The 16,862-nt window shown below is 39.6% G+C and overlaps 1 protein-coding gene and 1 long non-coding RNA gene across 2 annotated transcripts in view; one reads left to right on the forward strand and one right to left on the reverse strand.

The window, feature by feature from the left end:
• The window catches only part of LOC119503632, a 23,298-nt gene extending 12,094 nt beyond the window's left edge, over positions 1 to 11,204 (reverse strand). The window contains exon 1 of the long non-coding RNA XR_005210361.1: positions 9,889 to 11,204. This is a non-coding gene — a long non-coding RNA (uncharacterized LOC119503632). The remainder of the gene's footprint in view (positions 1 to 9,888) is intronic.
• Positions 1 to 16,862, forward strand: part of calcr (calcitonin receptor) — a 64,476-nt gene that overhangs the window by 25,473 nt on the left and 22,141 nt on the right. Inside the window, exons 2-14 of the mRNA XM_037795494.1 lie at positions 4,641 to 4,708; positions 7,791 to 7,938; positions 8,196 to 8,303; positions 11,466 to 11,551; positions 11,644 to 11,803; positions 11,939 to 12,049; positions 12,161 to 12,273; positions 13,795 to 13,867; positions 13,976 to 14,086; positions 14,333 to 14,442; positions 15,397 to 15,562; positions 15,643 to 15,753; positions 15,978 to 16,090. Of these exons, the coding sequence (XP_037651422.1) occupies positions 4,664 to 4,708; positions 7,791 to 7,938; positions 8,196 to 8,303; positions 11,466 to 11,551; positions 11,644 to 11,803; positions 11,939 to 12,049; positions 12,161 to 12,273; positions 13,795 to 13,867; positions 13,976 to 14,086; positions 14,333 to 14,442; positions 15,397 to 15,562; positions 15,643 to 15,753; positions 15,978 to 16,090 (1,455 nt within the window). The 5' untranslated portion in view covers positions 4,641 to 4,663. The remainder of the gene's footprint in view (positions 1 to 4,640; positions 4,709 to 7,790; positions 7,939 to 8,195; positions 8,304 to 11,465; positions 11,552 to 11,643; positions 11,804 to 11,938; positions 12,050 to 12,160; positions 12,274 to 13,794; positions 13,868 to 13,975; positions 14,087 to 14,332; positions 14,443 to 15,396; positions 15,563 to 15,642; positions 15,754 to 15,977; positions 16,091 to 16,862) is intronic.

The following is a 16,862-nucleotide window of genomic DNA, read 5'->3' on the forward strand; positions in this document are numbered from 1 at the left end:
AGGACAGAAGGAGAGGGGGAGAGAAGAGACAGAGGATCTGACCAAGGGCAAAACACATGAATAATAATACTAATAAAATCAGGACACTTTTATTCAATTTTATAGAGATTCTGAGAATAACAGAAGAAAGCCTAAGGCAATATGTCTATCACCACCAAATGTAGAGTTTTCTTGCACAAACAAAACAAGGTTATAATAGTCGAGTATTTTTTCTTTTCTTTTAGTTTTGACATTTCAATATCATGTTAGTTTAGTTTTAGTATCAGTCCGTCAGAAAGTTATAGTTTTTTATCTATTTAGTTTGAGTTTGTTTTTGTTAAAGCTAGGTATAATGTCTCTGACGTATGTAGACACATACAAAATACATGGTTGGAGAACTGTGTAGGAATGACCATAATGTTAAAATCTTTTGAATTGAGAATCAACTTGAGTACTCTTTCACTACCACACTTGACAAGGAAACTTGTCACCTGCAATTTCATCCTGATCCCAGTTGGTTAACATTAGACCTGAGCTGAATAGCATGGTTAAATGGCATTTCATCGACTACAGTATTGAAATCATGTTCTTGTTATTTAATTCTACAAGACTAAACTGCATGTGAAAAACAGTAGGGATTAGTTGTGAAGCAATTGCGGAATGTCAGGTCCGATGAATTTCTGTAGCTCAATGTCACGAAAGTTGCTGTCATTCTGTCTACTTTTGTTGGTTGTGATATATTAAAACAAAAAAAATTTAAATTAATTTACGTTCATTTTTATTTAATTTCTTTTTTTTTTAACCAGGCAATAATATCTTTTCGTTGTTTTAGTTTTAGTTTTTCTTAAAGGATATCATTTTGATTTAGTATTAGTTTACGATAATATTTTTTACTGCTTATTTTCGTTTTAATTTCAGTTTTAGTTTACGATAATAACCATGGAATGAAAGTACTCCAAACAATGATGGCAGATGATGGGTGGAATATACAAAAAGATAACATATCTTAAAGTTTGAATGTCAGCCACACATTCATTGTGTACCTTTGTAAAGTACAGAACTCCAGGAAAAAAAAGACGCTTTTCATTGATTTTCAAACTAAATCAGTGTCTGTTTATGGGCACAAATTTAAGAGTAAAACCTTCAACTACAACAGTTTTTAAACCTTCATTTTACAGACATTTTAATTACGGTCACCACAGTAATTAACGTGTCTTTATTTTCAAATTAGTTTAGAATCTAAACTGTAATTAATGTTGCAAAAGCAGATTCCTTCAAATTCCCATTTGGTTGACTTTTCACGTGATCTACAGTTGATTTAAAGGAGCAGTGTGTAACATTTAGGGGATCTATTGGCAGAAATTGAATATAATATTAATAAGTATGTTTTCTTTAGTGTATAATCACCTGAAATTAGAATCGTTGTGCTTTCGTTAGCTTAGAATGAACCGTTTATATCTGGGTCCTTTTCATGGAGCCATGTTTCTACAGTAGCCCAGAACGGACAAACCACTGTGTTAACTTTTCCTGCTTGGGCCAGAGTCAATAACGTTACTCGCTCCGGAGTTAACCCCCACCGTCACTCCACTCAGCCGCCGGGAAACACGACACGGGGAACCTCTGTTGGTCTTGAGGAGCTGCAGCATTTATTTCTGCACAAAGTGCAACTTCCACTGTACATTCACCGCCGCTATCTCTCTCTCTTGCTTCACCACTCCCTTCCCACGTACACGCACACACTCTAAGCTATGGCCCTACTATTCTCCAAATAACCTACGCTACTCTAACAACTGGCTCTAGAGAGGGACATTCGCGTTTTCGTGTCGGCCACCATAGTTCTCCTACACGCTTGGCACACGGCACAAGTTTCAAGTGGTTGCAATCTGCAACCTCACTGCTAGATGCCGCCAGATCCTACACACTGCACCATAATGCTAAACAGCATTCCTGGAGAGGATCGAGTGCTTTACACGTCTACTACGTGCTACAGTATGCACCCATCCCGTTTGAGTGCTTTCCCTTGTCTTCCCTTTATGGGGTCTTGTCTCATTAATGAGCTACACATGCTTCAAGCCTTACTGATCACATCACATTAGACATAATGGCCCGATAAATGCTCTGGGGACTATGTTTAGAGACGCACGAACAGCTAATGGGAGAGACAGAAAGACGTAGTAGAAAGAGCCCACTCCTCCCCCCGCTGCCAAATATAGCTGGGAGTTTGAGTAAAATGTCACATGTGCAGCAGAGATATTAAAATGTGATGCTTGCTGTTGGGAAATGCATTATTGATGTACTGAGAGTGTGTTATAATGTTGAAATGTTCCAGAGATTATTGGTGTCTCAAATAATCCCTTTACTGCTATCCCGATTTAATCACACAGACACAATTCCCATACTGTAGATATTATAAAATGACCTGTCAAAAGTCATATTTTAATGATGTGCCAGTGTCGGTACCTTCCTAAAGTATTTATATGAGTGTTTTTATAATCTGCATGAATCTTGTCGTCACCGTTAGCGGAGGTGTTGATAGTTGTGTTTTAACCTTTGGACAGAGCTTTGATAGCTTTTTCCCCTCGGTTTTGTCTTTATGCTATTTTCTCATCTAACGCTCGGCAAGAAAGTGAATAAGCACATTTCCCAAGATGTTGAACTATTCCTTTAAGTGTTAACAAATGGCCAATGCTTGTTTTTTTTTCTTTGTTGAGGACATTTTTACCTGTTAGTATGCACCTTAGTTCTCCCTGTCCTCGACAATACACAGTTAATGATGAAACAATCAATTGACAGTTCCTAAGAAGTCCTTTGTGCATTGTCGGTATGTGTCTTTTCTGTAGTTTGACTTGTAGAAACACCCGGAGGTTATTTGCTGATAATTGGTGTGAATTCTCTGTTCTGGCACAATGATGGTTTTTATAGATCTTCTCTTCCCAGAGGCTATTTTGGGATCCATTCTTTCCTTCCTCTGTCCTCTGTTTTTTCCCCTTTTGTCTTTGATTGGTGTTTTTGTGTGCTTCTTTGTGTTTCTTCACTACTTCTTTTCAAAGCAGAAATGTTGAGCGGTCTGTCGCTGTGTCCTTGACTGAGCTTTCCAGGATACTGGATCCACAGGGGTATACTGTATCGTCTTTTGTTAAACTGGAAATACCGAGCAGAGTTTAGGATAGGACCGATAATGGCTGAATAGACAGAGATTTGGATTCAGACTGGGGATGAGGTTTACGGTGAAAAAATTGAAAATAAAAAGTTGGGTTTTTTTTAGAGCTGAAAAAAATCATCTGTCAATTTGTCAACAGGAAATCGGATGAAGTACTTTTTTGTCATTTTTCAACACAAAAACCTGTAGAACTTTTCTGTTTCAACCATACTCCATTCTGTTTTGCTCCTTCAATAACCTTGAACATGTTAAATTTGCACGTCGGGATACTACCTCATTTACTTTTTATTTAAAATAAAAAAAACTGCAACAAATTTGCACATTTTGCACATTATCTATCTATCTATCTATCTATCTGTCTATCTATCTATCTATCTATCTATCTATCTATGTATCTGTCTAGAACTTAAGACAAACCATTTAATGCTAACAGGAAATACTATAAGATTTACGCCGAGAGTCATCAAATGAACTGTTACTTCAAAATCCTGCCAACAATTTCAAATTTTAAGTTACATTTTTTGTTTTCTGAGGTCAACCAGGTATTGATTGCCATTTTCCCCTGAAAAAATACTTAAACAATGAATCAATTTTCCAAAGAGTTGCTGATTCATTTCCCGTCAATTGACTAATAGATTAATTGACTAATCGTTTCAGCTCTACTCTGTTGTATGTAATTGACACAGAGGGTAGGACTATATCTGGGCCTAGGACAGAGAAATAGATGAGGCCTCTTTCTGAGAGTAGATATAAGACAGAGGACATCTGGGTCTAGCATTAATAATAATAATCATCCTCATATCTACTCAATTATGAATGAGAAATGAGAAATTTTAGGGAAATTCAAGGGTCTCAGAGATCAGCACTCCTAGCCTTAAATACTTGGCCGATGCAGTTCAAAGTTTTTTTTGTCGTGAGTAGCCTACCATCAGTGTGTATCTGAAAGCCAAAACAATTACTATCAATCCTGCTAACCTCTCACAGTGACTTTACTCATGCATGTCTACCTGGGTCGCTGTGGCGTGTGGACAACAACCAATAGGTCGTCCAAACTGTTCAAACTGCGGAGTGAAGGGCTTCCAACAGAGTCTCTGCGAGCCAAAGCAAAGAGACCTGAAGTGAATTTTAATCTCACATGCACTCTGCTGCCGTCCTGCAGGAGTGGAGGCTCAGCACGAGATGATTAATGACCATCAACTATTTTTGTCTGACTGTGTCTCCTTTTGCTCACACAATATAACGTTACTCTTTTATTCCGTTGTTTCACGTATTGATTGGTACATGTTATCTCTATCTCTCAGACACAAAGTGTGAAATGCCGTAAACTGCAGTGCCTTTGCTGCAGTGTTTTGCATTTCAGATTAATGATTGCTGTTGCTGTTTTCTCCTGAGGCCGTAATCCGGATTTGAAACAGCCATCTGTTTGTTCAGTCAGTCACTTTCACGGTAGACAACTTGTTTTCTGATAGTTGTACCTTGTTGCTCTCTTCTCTCTCTCTAGAGATTCGCCTGTGAGAGGAAGATATGAAGTTACCAGGCTCCCTTTGGATCCTTTGGTTTCTCCTGTCGGTAAGCTCTCTTTTTTTAATTCCAGGAACGCTGTAAGGTAAATTTACCCTTCTCTTTTTGCCCATTATGTATGCTGCACACGTGTGTTTAAACATAGGATTACATTTTCATTAAATGGACACGTAATATATTGTGGTCTAGTGGTTTTCTTTTCTCAGCAAAAAAAATCTCATGATTAATTTTCACTCACCATTTATAATTGATAATTATAGTTTATAGTTAGCTCAGCTTGTTCATTACAAACTTGGATGACCCAGAAGAGAGTGATCTATGACTGCACGTGTCTGCATGTTCTTACTATATCTGATCCTTTTATGCAGATGACTCACAGTTTACAATGTCTTGCATTTAACCTGTATTTCAACTTGGTTTGGATATAGACACAAAATGAAAATGTAATACCTCATTGGGTCTAAAACTCTGTGGTGTCCCGCATGGGAACTTATTTAGGAAAAAATATATACAGTACGGTCAATGATGAGAGACTAACCTTTTCATCCTGTTTGAATTGCACCATGAATTACACATATGATGTTTTGTCAATTTAAAAGATAATTTTGCAAGTCAAGAAAGTCTCAGTTTGTCGTAGGTTTGTCGTAGTATCATTTAGTTTTGTGTGAAACCGCTCAGTGAATTACATCTCTCGTCTCAAACAACACCAACATGCCCGTTAGCGTTATCCCAGAACGAGGGAAAAAGTATTAAAAGAGGTTAAAATCACAACTAGTTTGGCCAAAAAGCTGTGCGAAAGGAAAGTTAATTGGTTCCATAAGAGCAAGCATGCAGGACCGGCTCTACAAGGTTTCGATGAGTGTAATGTCAGCTAACTAACGTCACTTATGCGACTTTTGGGTGTGTAGTCTTTCTAATTACGTCTTATACTTCAACAGTTTTACGACATACTGCATACACAGACTTGCAAAATGATGTTTCAAATTGACAAACCGTATCAAAAACATATTTGTCTTTCGCCGTTGACTACTATTCATATTTTTTCCGAAATAAGGTCCCATGTTGGTTTATTGGAAGGAGAGGGATTTTGATCCTCTCGATTGGAAATTTAACACCGCAAGTGTTCATCTCAGGGCTCCTACATAGTATGGAAATGTAGGGAATTTGATTTTAGTCATTTCCAGCTCTGGATAAGTATTGAAAAGAGGAAAAGAGAGTATGGAAAAATATTTGTGTTTCCAGACTATTGCCCATATTCTACTTTGTAAAATATAAAATGAATTTCTAAAAATAAATTGATCATACAAGCAGAGTGCTTTGCGTGAGGTTTGGAGCAGGCAGCCAGCGCGCCCACAACATTTACCACTGTGTGAGAGAGCACGGGCCAGACATGCATGTATAAAGAGAACTGGAGCCAGAGCGAGCTTTGTGCACTGGCCATCGGGATGCTCTGTTATTTTTGGTGTAGTGTTCATATGCGATAAGGTGCCATAATCCCACCTATATTGAAGGATAAAGCATATGTATGTCTGTATTTCCTGAATATATTCTCATGATGTTGGGGGCTGGTGGTTTGTTACCATCAAATACAAAGTGTTACAGTATATACTGTAGCATCTTATTTCAAATCAGCTCGAAGTGTTGAGTCATATTCACAGTGTTCTCCAGTGTTTGAGGAATTACATCAATTAGCTTACAGCAGTGTTGCAATCATCAGTCAAAGATGTTAACACAAATGTGATATCTTACATTTTGGCAGTATGTTCTGTCATTTATAATATGCTGATGAGGAAGGGGTTATAATTAGACAAATCTAACTTTGAAAGTCCTTTTGATGGACTTGAAGCTCTACTTACACATTACAGCACACCAGTTGGCTTAATGAGGATTCAATAATAAATGGTATTTTAAACATCGTGGCTCTAAATGTTGGAAAGCTCAGAGACCATATTCATCTTGTTCCAGACAGCTCAAGCTTTTACTGCAGAGAAATAGAGGTCCTTCAAGAGTCATTGGCCCAACAGTTGGTCCTCAATTCTTCAGTGTCGGTGTGAAATGGACGTTTCCTTTGCTGTTTAGCATCAAGCTAAACATCCAGAATAGTAGCCGTGGCAAATCTTTTCTGCCTGATGTATCTACGCTGTTCTGCTTTATGTGTCTGTACTTTCTTTTTCGAGTGGTCTTGTCATTGATTCAGGAAGATGAATGAATTGTAAAAAGGCAACGAAAGGCCTTGACATCTTTTTTTCTCATCTGTTGATACTGGTGGTGGCCTGGTGGTCGTATGTATGACGTCATTTACTTCAATGTTTGGAGTGACATCATATGTACGGCTGCTAAACTGCTACATGGGACGTCGGCATTCTCACAAAAGTCACTGTTTCTTTCTTAAGTGTTTTGACTTTTACAAGCGTTTATCAGACAGGTAAGAATGGTATTTTGGTCTTTTGCCTCCACAAAGAGACACAGGTAGGAGGTTTTCATCTCAATTATGATAAGGCATGTAGAGGCAATCTCCCAGGCAAAGTATTAAAATTCAGAAAATGCAGGTGCATGAGCCTGGCACTCTGAGAGGCTTAATTTTCAGCCCCCAAAAGTATGCGAGATAAGTCAAACCAAAGTGGTCTCTTTATCCTTCAGTGAGCAGCATTATCAAAATCAGCATTTCACACTTCTTCTTCTTCTTCTTCATTTTTAATTCTACCTCCAAATACAAACTGTAGAGCAGAGATAAGATGCATTTTGGTGGAAATCAGCTACTTAACTTCTTTTGTGAGCTCCCAAACACACTTTAATGAGTTACGGTAATAGTGAGTCACTAGAAATTCAAAGCGGAGTGAAATCCTCCTCAGATCAGCTTTGAAGATGCTTCAAAAACTTATCATGCTTGTTCTTCTATTAATTTTTTATCTTTATGTCTTTATCTAAACATGATAAAACCGTGACGTAGTAGAAATTTAACTAACAGCACCATACAAGATAGTATTTATCTTTGACTGTCAGGGGAATGTAGATCAGAGCAGTAATCACAGAAAAACTTCCTATCTATACTCCACACTGTGTTCCAAGTCTGTATAAACATGTTTTCTTCCCCCTTCCTGTCACCTCTTGTGCCGTATTGTCTCAACAGTGCAGGGTGGTGGGAGGTGCTGAGTCAATCTCAGATCCATCACTCAGGCCTGGACGCAGCGTGACAGATGGACAGGACCAGGCGGTGAGCCAGGGTCAATATAAATGTCTTGAGCTGTCCTACAAAGAGCACCAAGAAAACAGAACCGGTGAGAGGCCCAAATCATTTCTAAGGCTTCTTAAGGCCAAATCGATTAGCTTTGGGAGAGCATCACAGGTGTAATGGTGTTGTAAGGTGGTGGATTGGGAGCAGAACACAGTTGTTATTCTTGTTCAAGGTGACGGCAGTGTTGCCAGCAGGGGTTCAACTGAAGGCTTTTGAAGTGGAAGCTTTAGAAGACTTGATGTACACTTGTGCTACACGAACAGAACAGTCATTACACCTTTTTTCCTTTCTCCTTTCGAGGTATGTTCTGTGGCCGTATGTGGGATGGCTTTTTGTGCTGGGATGAGACACCGGCCGGGACGTCTGTAACACAAAACTGTCCAGATCGCCCTGACCTGGACCCAATTGGTAAGAAAGATCTTCTCGCACCAATACACAGCGACATGCTCCCTGAACTTTTTTATTCCAGTTCAGCAGGCAACACAGAAAACGATCCAATCTTCTGTGTGTAATTGAGGTCAAAGGTCATGGGGCTGACTGTATGAAAAAAGGTCCACTGGCTTCAGGAAGCTTGGAGGGTTTTATTTTGTATTTAATGTGTGACAGTCAGGGGGAAGTTGGTTAATTATTAGGCTGTGTTCCGAGTTTTGAGCTTGCACTCTATAATTATCATAATTTGGTTTTAAAATGTAATTAAGCTACTGATTAGCTATTTCATACATGTTTCACAATCACTGCCTCGTTCGTCAGCTGTGTGGCTACTAGCTGACCAGTAACATCCAATGAAATCCATTCATTCTTACTCTGCTGCTCCACCCCAACAACATCCTCCTTATATTTTTGGTATTGTTGATTTAACTAAGATTTAATGTCCACATTATTAAGGAGGGTTTATTTCTCCAAGTTATTGGTCAGAGTCTTTAGATTTGTTCTGCTCCCTCCAACAGCAGAGCCTTTTCCACCAAGTCTAACCACAGTATATAACCATTTACTATACGTGGTCAATTTCTTAATGCAAGTGTTTCTGACTAAAGTGCATAATGTAATTGCATTGTATGCATCATGTCCTAAGCAAGTAGATAGTTTCTTATTTAAAGGAAGATTTCATGATCAGTCATAACAGAAAGTGGTAACCTGCCAAATTTCCTGCCTTTGCCCGTCAATCAAACAACATAGCCAGTACTATGACATCTTTTTCGGGGGGTGTCTGTTCTGTTCTGTAGATCATGCTACAGTATGTGTGCTCATTGGCATCTTTAGAGGTTCATGCTAATTAGTTCTTTATTTTTATCAGTCTGCACTCAAGTGGCTCTAATGTTAATTTTGCTTGGTTGGTCAGTCCATCACTTTGGTCCTGACTCCAATATCTCAACTATTTGTAACTTCAATATACACCCATCCGCGGCAACAGTAAACGCTGAGAAAAAGAGCTTTGGCATTGTGTTGTCTCTAAAGAATTTCCTCTAGCGCCACCAGCAGTTCAAAATTTCCACATATTCAGTGATATATCTTATTATCTACTCGATGGATTGGCACCAAATTATGTACAGTCATTCATGGTTCCCAGAGGATGTAATGACTTTGGTGATCTTATAGCTTTTCCTTTAGTGTCACCAGGTGCACATTTTGGGTTTTGAGGGAAATGTCTCAAAAACGATTGGACTAACTTGACTTTTCATTTAGCGCCATCATCAAGTCAAAATTTTAATTTGGCCAATATTTTGGTTTTTGACCAAATACCTGCAGAACTACTGACATTCCCATCAGCTTCAGCTATTTGTGTTAAGTGCTTGATATCCTAAAGTAAGATTGTGACCTCGGTAAACATTACATCTACAGCATTGCCATGTGAGCATGTTAGCAAGCTAACGGTAGCATTTATAGCCTTGCAGAGCCAATAGCGTGGCTGTAGACTAAGTAACAATTAACTGGTTATGAAACAGTCTCAATTTAATACTGATGCCTCTATATGACCTCCATAAGTAAACAAGACCATCAGCGAGAAGATTGGCTATTTCTATATAGTTATTCTTAATGCTTGTCATCGGTGCCACCGGGTCGGATTCCGCGCAAAATCAGGCGAAATTATGCAGATTCACCAGAAACTCCTTCAGCTCAGACTCCAGCAGACCCACCGTGTACAGACCCAGGTCCGGCTTTGCTACTGCCTTCGAACTGCAGTCGGAGCTCTGTCAAGAGTAGGAGTGCTCCGTGCCTGGCGGCAGCGGCTCCTCCTCTGGCCAGGAGCAGAGCTTTGCCTCGCTGCTCCGCAGGTCCTCGCTGGGAGCCAACACTGACACCGCGCTGCTGAAGGCTCAGGCTGTATTGCTGGGCCCGCTGGTGGGAAGGGACGCACGGGAGAACCAGAACCAGGACTTATGGGAGCAGACAGTCAGATCCTTCTGCAGTAAAATTAGATGTTTTCTAAAGAGACTCTGGTGGTCGGAAACACTACCGCTTTTGTCCACAGGGACCGCCAAAATCGAAACAAATTTAAAGTTCCTCACAGTAGCTTTAACAAAGAAATCACTGTTGCTTCTATATGCTACAATGGAGGAAGTTTGTCACAACAGTGAGTGCAAAGGACAGCTAGTATAAGAGCGTTTCATAAATTAGATATAAGGTAAATCATTAGCCTGTTGTGTTTTATCAATCAGACTGAATGAAAACAAACAGACATCTATTTATATTGAAACTGACTTTGGAAATCGATTATGTAAGCACAGTTATTGTTTGGATTGCAGTATACTACAGTATGAGCAGTTATTACATTGTGAGGAATGCGCGGCTCAATTATGTCTAGTTGAAGAAATCCAGAGTTGAGTCATGTCTGATTTAGGAGATGCAATATGATGGAGAGAGAGAGGGGGGTGAGGAAGAGGCCAGAAATTGGACTGAAGGGTATAAAAAGAGAAGCAAAGAAAAAGAGGGATTGCAAAAAAAGACAGAGAAGTTGGAGTCAAAGAGATGGATGGGGAGAGAGGATATGAATGAGAAGAGCGAGAAGGTGTTTTGTAAGAGAAGGCTCATAAAGGGTCTTACCAAAATGCCTGTGACGTTAAGAGTCCCCTTATGGCTCCTTATTTGAAAGCCGATGCTGCTGATATGAGGCTTCAGGGGGAGACGTACAGTTGGAAGTGGATGCTGAACAGTTGATGAGCTGTCGGAGACGACTAGGCAGTCAGGCTACGGTTGTTGTAATCAGGACCAATGTGATCTCATCCTTAGCCCAGTCATGGATCTACAGTACATGTGGTTTTAAACCCAACATCTGAGAATTTGCCAGAAAATTTCCCCCAAGAGGGAACTTTCTGTTTGACTTAACGTTTGATGATGCGTGCCAAGCTACATAAAACGCAGTTTTCCAGTAATGCCAAGATTCAGGGTCCAATTTATGTGTTTGGATGATGCTGAAAAACAAAGACGGAGCAAAGAACATAGAGATTATTTACTGGACATGAACCTCAAACAGAAGCAATAATGTGCCTATAACTAATTTGATATGGTATATGGAGCTTTCAGGATAATCAAGCTGCTGTTAAGTCATTACGTGTTTTTTTTTCCTCACAGGAAAAGTGACCAAATATTGTGCCGAATTTGGGAACTGGGTCCAGACTGGGTCCACTTGTCAACCAGCTTCAAAGAAAAAATCAGAGGTATTTGGTGTTGGCTTTTTCCCTGTAAGTAATGGAAGAACAAGATGAAGATAGTCTCAGCTGCTCTGTACACTCATTTGTTTTTTTCTTAGAAGGACGTCCCCCATTCTTTAAGGGATGCTGCCGAAGGGCCGACCACAGAGCCCACAGGGGTTGACACGGACCAAGGCGGTGTTTTGGGAAAAATTGTCCTCGAGAATAAAAAGAAATGCTCTGAGAAAATGAAGCAAGATCAACCTCATAACAAATCAGGTAGCGGTAACTCAAGTTTGCCGGCAAACTATTTTATTATGTATTAACATGATATGTACATGTTACATAGTTCTCATTGGAAAAACGTATGAACAAGAGGCCTGTGAATATGTTTTTGTGTTGGTGGTGCTACAGGGCTGTACTGCAGTCGTGACTGGGATGGCTGGCTGTGCTGGGACGACACTCCAGCGGGAACCATCACATCCCAAAACTGCCCAAATTATTTTGCCGATTTTGACCCCACAGGTGAGCAAAGGAGAAACTCTGTTGATATCTTGTTACCCTCACATGATGAATTCACTTTTAATCCTCCGTTGACTGAGAAATTGGACTTAATCACATAATTGCTCTTACCAGAAAAGGCAACCAAGTACTGCGGAGAGGACGGTCAGTGGTTTCACCATCCGGAGTCCAATAGGATTTGGACCAACTATACACTCTGCGTAACCACCCGTGAGAAGAGACTGAGGGTAAAGTGTTGTTGATGAAATAAGCTATCCATTGTGTATTTATTGTACAGATTATGCATACAGGTTCAATACTGATGGGTTTTCCTGCAAATTCAGGACATACGCCCCCCTTTGTCTGCATTAATAGAATAATAGGTATATAGTTTCCACTATTCAGAACATATACAGGATAATTAATAGCATTGGGATCTCAGGGGGTCAGCCATACACACAGCAGTGGTACAGTATAAACACACAATAGAGATACGGGTCATGTAAAGGTTTGTACTCAAGGCACATAATGGGAGCAGTATCTTTTGATCCATTATAACAGTGCAACGTAGTTGTAGGATACCAAATGTGGAACTGAACAGTTACTAAAGAGAGTTAAGTAAGGTAGCACACCAATTGTGAAAAAAACATTTGTCTGCTGCAGACGCGAGTGGTACTCCCAGCATGGGTGGGAAGCTGGTGAGGGATCATCTGGTTGGTCTGTACACAATAGCCGTGTTTCCATTCAACTGTCAAGTGAATTTTAAGCAAATTTTTGACATGTTGCAAAAAAAGAAATGCAAATTAGGACCGTTTCCAGGAACTGGTTTAGAGCGAATAAACTCTGCCACAGCATAGTTTCCTCAGAAGTTGGCGCTATAGGCTACATGGCTGTATTCCACCAGTAAACAGATCTTAGAAGGCTTGGCCATCCAACCCATCTACTGTACAAGAGAATAATGGAGAGAGGTTTTCAGGAATTTGTTTCAATTGTTGTTTAATGTCAGCTGGTATTGGCCATGTTTCATGCTGTCCGGAGACGAAGACAAGCATTCGCACGTTATGAGAATATCCGAGAAGACGCCGACGGCAGAAACAGCTGATTAATCATGTGAGATAAAAGTTTGTCGTTTCCATAACACATTTAGTGCATTAACTCTTTTTTGACAGAAGTGAAAACCACCAAACTTTTTTTTCACAATTGCGGAAGTTTTATTGAATTTTGCCATTAAGATAGAGCTTTTCTAATGCAATACTTCAACATTTGAATAACAATATGTGAATGGAAACGCGACTATTGTCTCTGTCTATGCAATGAGTCCTCCAACCTAAAAAACAAAATCGTTTTTTTATCACTGCTTTCTAATGCAGGATGACAACCGCTCCACCTGTCTTAATCTTTGCTAAGGCGACTGGAAAAATCAATGAGTCCAAAAGATGATAGAAAAGATATCCGCACACTTAGATCTATGCAGTATTCCACTTTATTCTAAGCTTTCGGTCTGTCAGACCTTCATCAGAGCATACGTCTTATCACTGCTTTCTAAAATGACCTACAATATAATAGTGTTTTCTGACTTAGCGCAACCATCGCCTGTACAGCGTTGTCTGAGTGCCTTCCAAAACCGTTGGATGTGGACTGCTTTGGAAACCGGATGTGAACAGTGATCTCCTGTACAAGGGATTATTTGAGTCACACTTTTGGGTGATTCTCAATTTGTCTATACAATATTATGTAATGTTGAAACATACTTTTTTTTTTTTTTACAGGAACTGAAAATGCTTGAGAATGAATACACATGCCTCCTGAAAATAGATCGAAACCCACCTTCTAATAAATCAGGTACTGACACCGTCTACTGTAACTCTGTTTGAGAAGTTTCATGAAGGTATGACCAAGAGGCCTGTAAACATTTGTCATCATGTTTTTGTGGCTTTGTTGACGTTACAGGGCTGCACTGCAGTCGTAACTGGGATGGCTGGCTGTGCTGGGACGACACTCCAGTGGGAACCATCGCCTCCCAGAACTGCCCAGATTATTTTTTTGACTTTAACCCCACAGGTGAGCAGTGTGCCGCAAGAATTTTGCTTTTGTATTTGAAAGTCTACTGATATCTTGTTAACCTCTTCTGACCTTATTTTCCTGTGTTTAAAGAAGATGGACTATAAAGTTGCTGTGAGGATTTAATTAGTAAATCTAATGGGATTGGAGATAATGGACACAGCTGCACAGATTTATAGAGGAGTGGGAATTTGGAGAATGAATAACATACAGTATATTTATTTATGATATAATTGTTCTTTATAGAAAAGGCAACTAAGTACTGTGGAGAAGATGGGCAGTGGTTTCACCATCCAGAGAGCAATAAGACTTGGACCAATTATACACTCTGTGCTGTCACTAAGGAGAGGTTGAAGGTAATGTTTCCTGATGTACTGTAATAACTATGCATCCAACATTTATTGTGCAGATTATGCATAGGGATTCTTGGTAATTAAAGGAATAATTCTCCCATATATCAATTACTCACCATGTGTTACCTTGAATTCTTGAAGAAAACTCGCCTTTTTTTTCGCATGCCTGCACGGTGAACGGAGAATCCCAAAACAGAGTGACAAATTGATGTAAGTGGAGGCCAGGTTTAATTATTATACAGGTATTCAAGTTGTGTGAGAGTTTGTAAACAAATTTTTTATATAGTTTTGCTGTTAAACCTGGCCTCCATTTACTTCAATTCATCAGGGATTTACTCTGTTTTCGGATTCTCCATTCACAGTGAGTAATTGATATACAAATGGTCATTTTGTGGGTGAAGTATTTCTCTAAGTTTACCAATACTGCTGTGGTTTTCTGCAAGTTTGGGACGAAATCATACAAATGTAGTATATGCATATCATAAGCTGGGTCAGCCATACATAGAGGTATCAAGGATATGAAATCCATAGCCTGAAAGGAAGATCTGCTAATACTACTCAGAGCTGGAAAAAATACAAAATACTGCATTGTTTTTTTGTGGAAAACATAATTGTATATATATTGTCTCTGTCAATGAAAATGAATGTGATTTTAAATAGGATGAGTTCATTAATAATACAGAAATTGACGAGCAAAATTAGCATTTTCAGTATAATCTGATTTGAAAATAGTACTCACATAGTTTCTTTCTTTCTTTCTTTCTTTCTTTCTTTCTTTCACTGTCATCAACAGACGTACAGGAAAAGCATATTCTTGTACTTAAAAGAAGAATTTCTTCAATTGTGTGTCATGCCTTTTTTTTTCCATAGCCTCACTGCTCATTGCTCCGTCCTGATTAATCATGACTGTGTATTTATGTGTGCGTGTGTGTGTGTGTGTGTCTCTCTAAAATGAAGGCAGCCGCCCAGCTCTCAATAGACACGGAGGTGGAGTTTGCTGATGAGGCCACAGTCGGCCCCATGGTCAACCCAGAAGGACAGGATATTGTGAGGAAGAAAATCCTCGACAGCCAGTACAAATGCTTCGAGAAAATGAATCGAGATGCACTTTACAACAAAACAGGTAGAGATATTATCTACTGAGACTCATCATGGCTGCTTCTCCTCTCCGGATGTTTAACTCTCTGTGTTGCTACGTTACAGGGCGGCACTGCAGTCGTAACTGGGATGGCTGGCTGTGCTGGGACGACACTCCAGCGGGAACTTACACCTCTCAAAACTGCCCCAATTATTTCGTCGACTTTGACCCGACAGGTGAGCAGCGAGTCTCAAGAGTGTCGCTCCTTTAATGGTCTGCTGATGCACAATGAGTTCCACTTCTGACACTCTGTTGACTGTTTTTCAAGAACTATAAAATATTAATTGCTTTGAGGATGAATTATTCACCGAGGCTAACAGAACTTGAATACATGGACACACCTGTATGAATGTGAAGATGTTTGGCAAATATGCATTTATTATTTAATTGTTACTTTCAGAAAAGGCCACAAAGTACTGTGGGGAGGACGGGCAGTGGTTTCGCCACCCTGATACCAACAGGACTTGGTCCAACTACACACTCTGCAATGAAAACACCCAGGCAAAGTTGAAGGTAATTTATTTAAGATAATGTAGCGTGCTATCATAGATCTACTGCCTGGTGGTCACAGTGTGATGGCTCAGCATAAATTTTTATTTTTGTGCATGGAGTCTGGTATTTGTGAGCAGATATGAGAAAATCTGAAAACTGGAAATTCTGACGTAGCAGGCCATAAATATTGTACGAGACAACAACATTAACAGGTATTTTATTTCCAAAACACATTACTCTCCAATACTGAGCTCCAGAGAAATATGTAGAGGTGGAAAGTAACATGTAAGCCCTCTGTCTCTCAGGCTATACTGTCGTCATAAAACACAGGCCTGGCAGAGGAGTCTCCCTAAATAGCATTGTGTTGACACCATCATTAACAACCTTCTTATCACCTACAGCACCAGGCTGCTGGACCAACGTTTCCCACATGGAAACCAGACCAGCACACTGCAGAGCTCATTCCAGGATTTCAACACGTTCTCACCCAAATTCGTCACATACTAACGCTTTGTCAGACCCCTCAGCGTCACTTTTCAGTCACAGTAAACACGTGGTTAATGTTGTGAATTAAATAAAAAACGCTTGCTTAGGTTTCGGCAACAAAACCAGTTAGTTAGGTTTAAGAAAAAACAACATGGCTGGGCTTAAAATAACTATGTTTATAAATTAAAACATAAAACGTTGTGAACACTGGACACAAGCGAACAGCTGATTGTAAAGTGAAAGTGAAAGTGAAAATTAAGCCATGGGACACGAACAACGGTCCCATGGATTAAAGCCTTGTGTTTGT

This window comes from Sebastes umbrosus, chromosome 15 (assembly GCF_015220745.1).
Source record: "Sebastes umbrosus isolate fSebUmb1 chromosome 15, fSebUmb1.pri, whole genome shotgun sequence".
NCBI lineage: Eukaryota > Metazoa > Chordata > Actinopteri > Perciformes > Sebastidae > Sebastes > Sebastes umbrosus.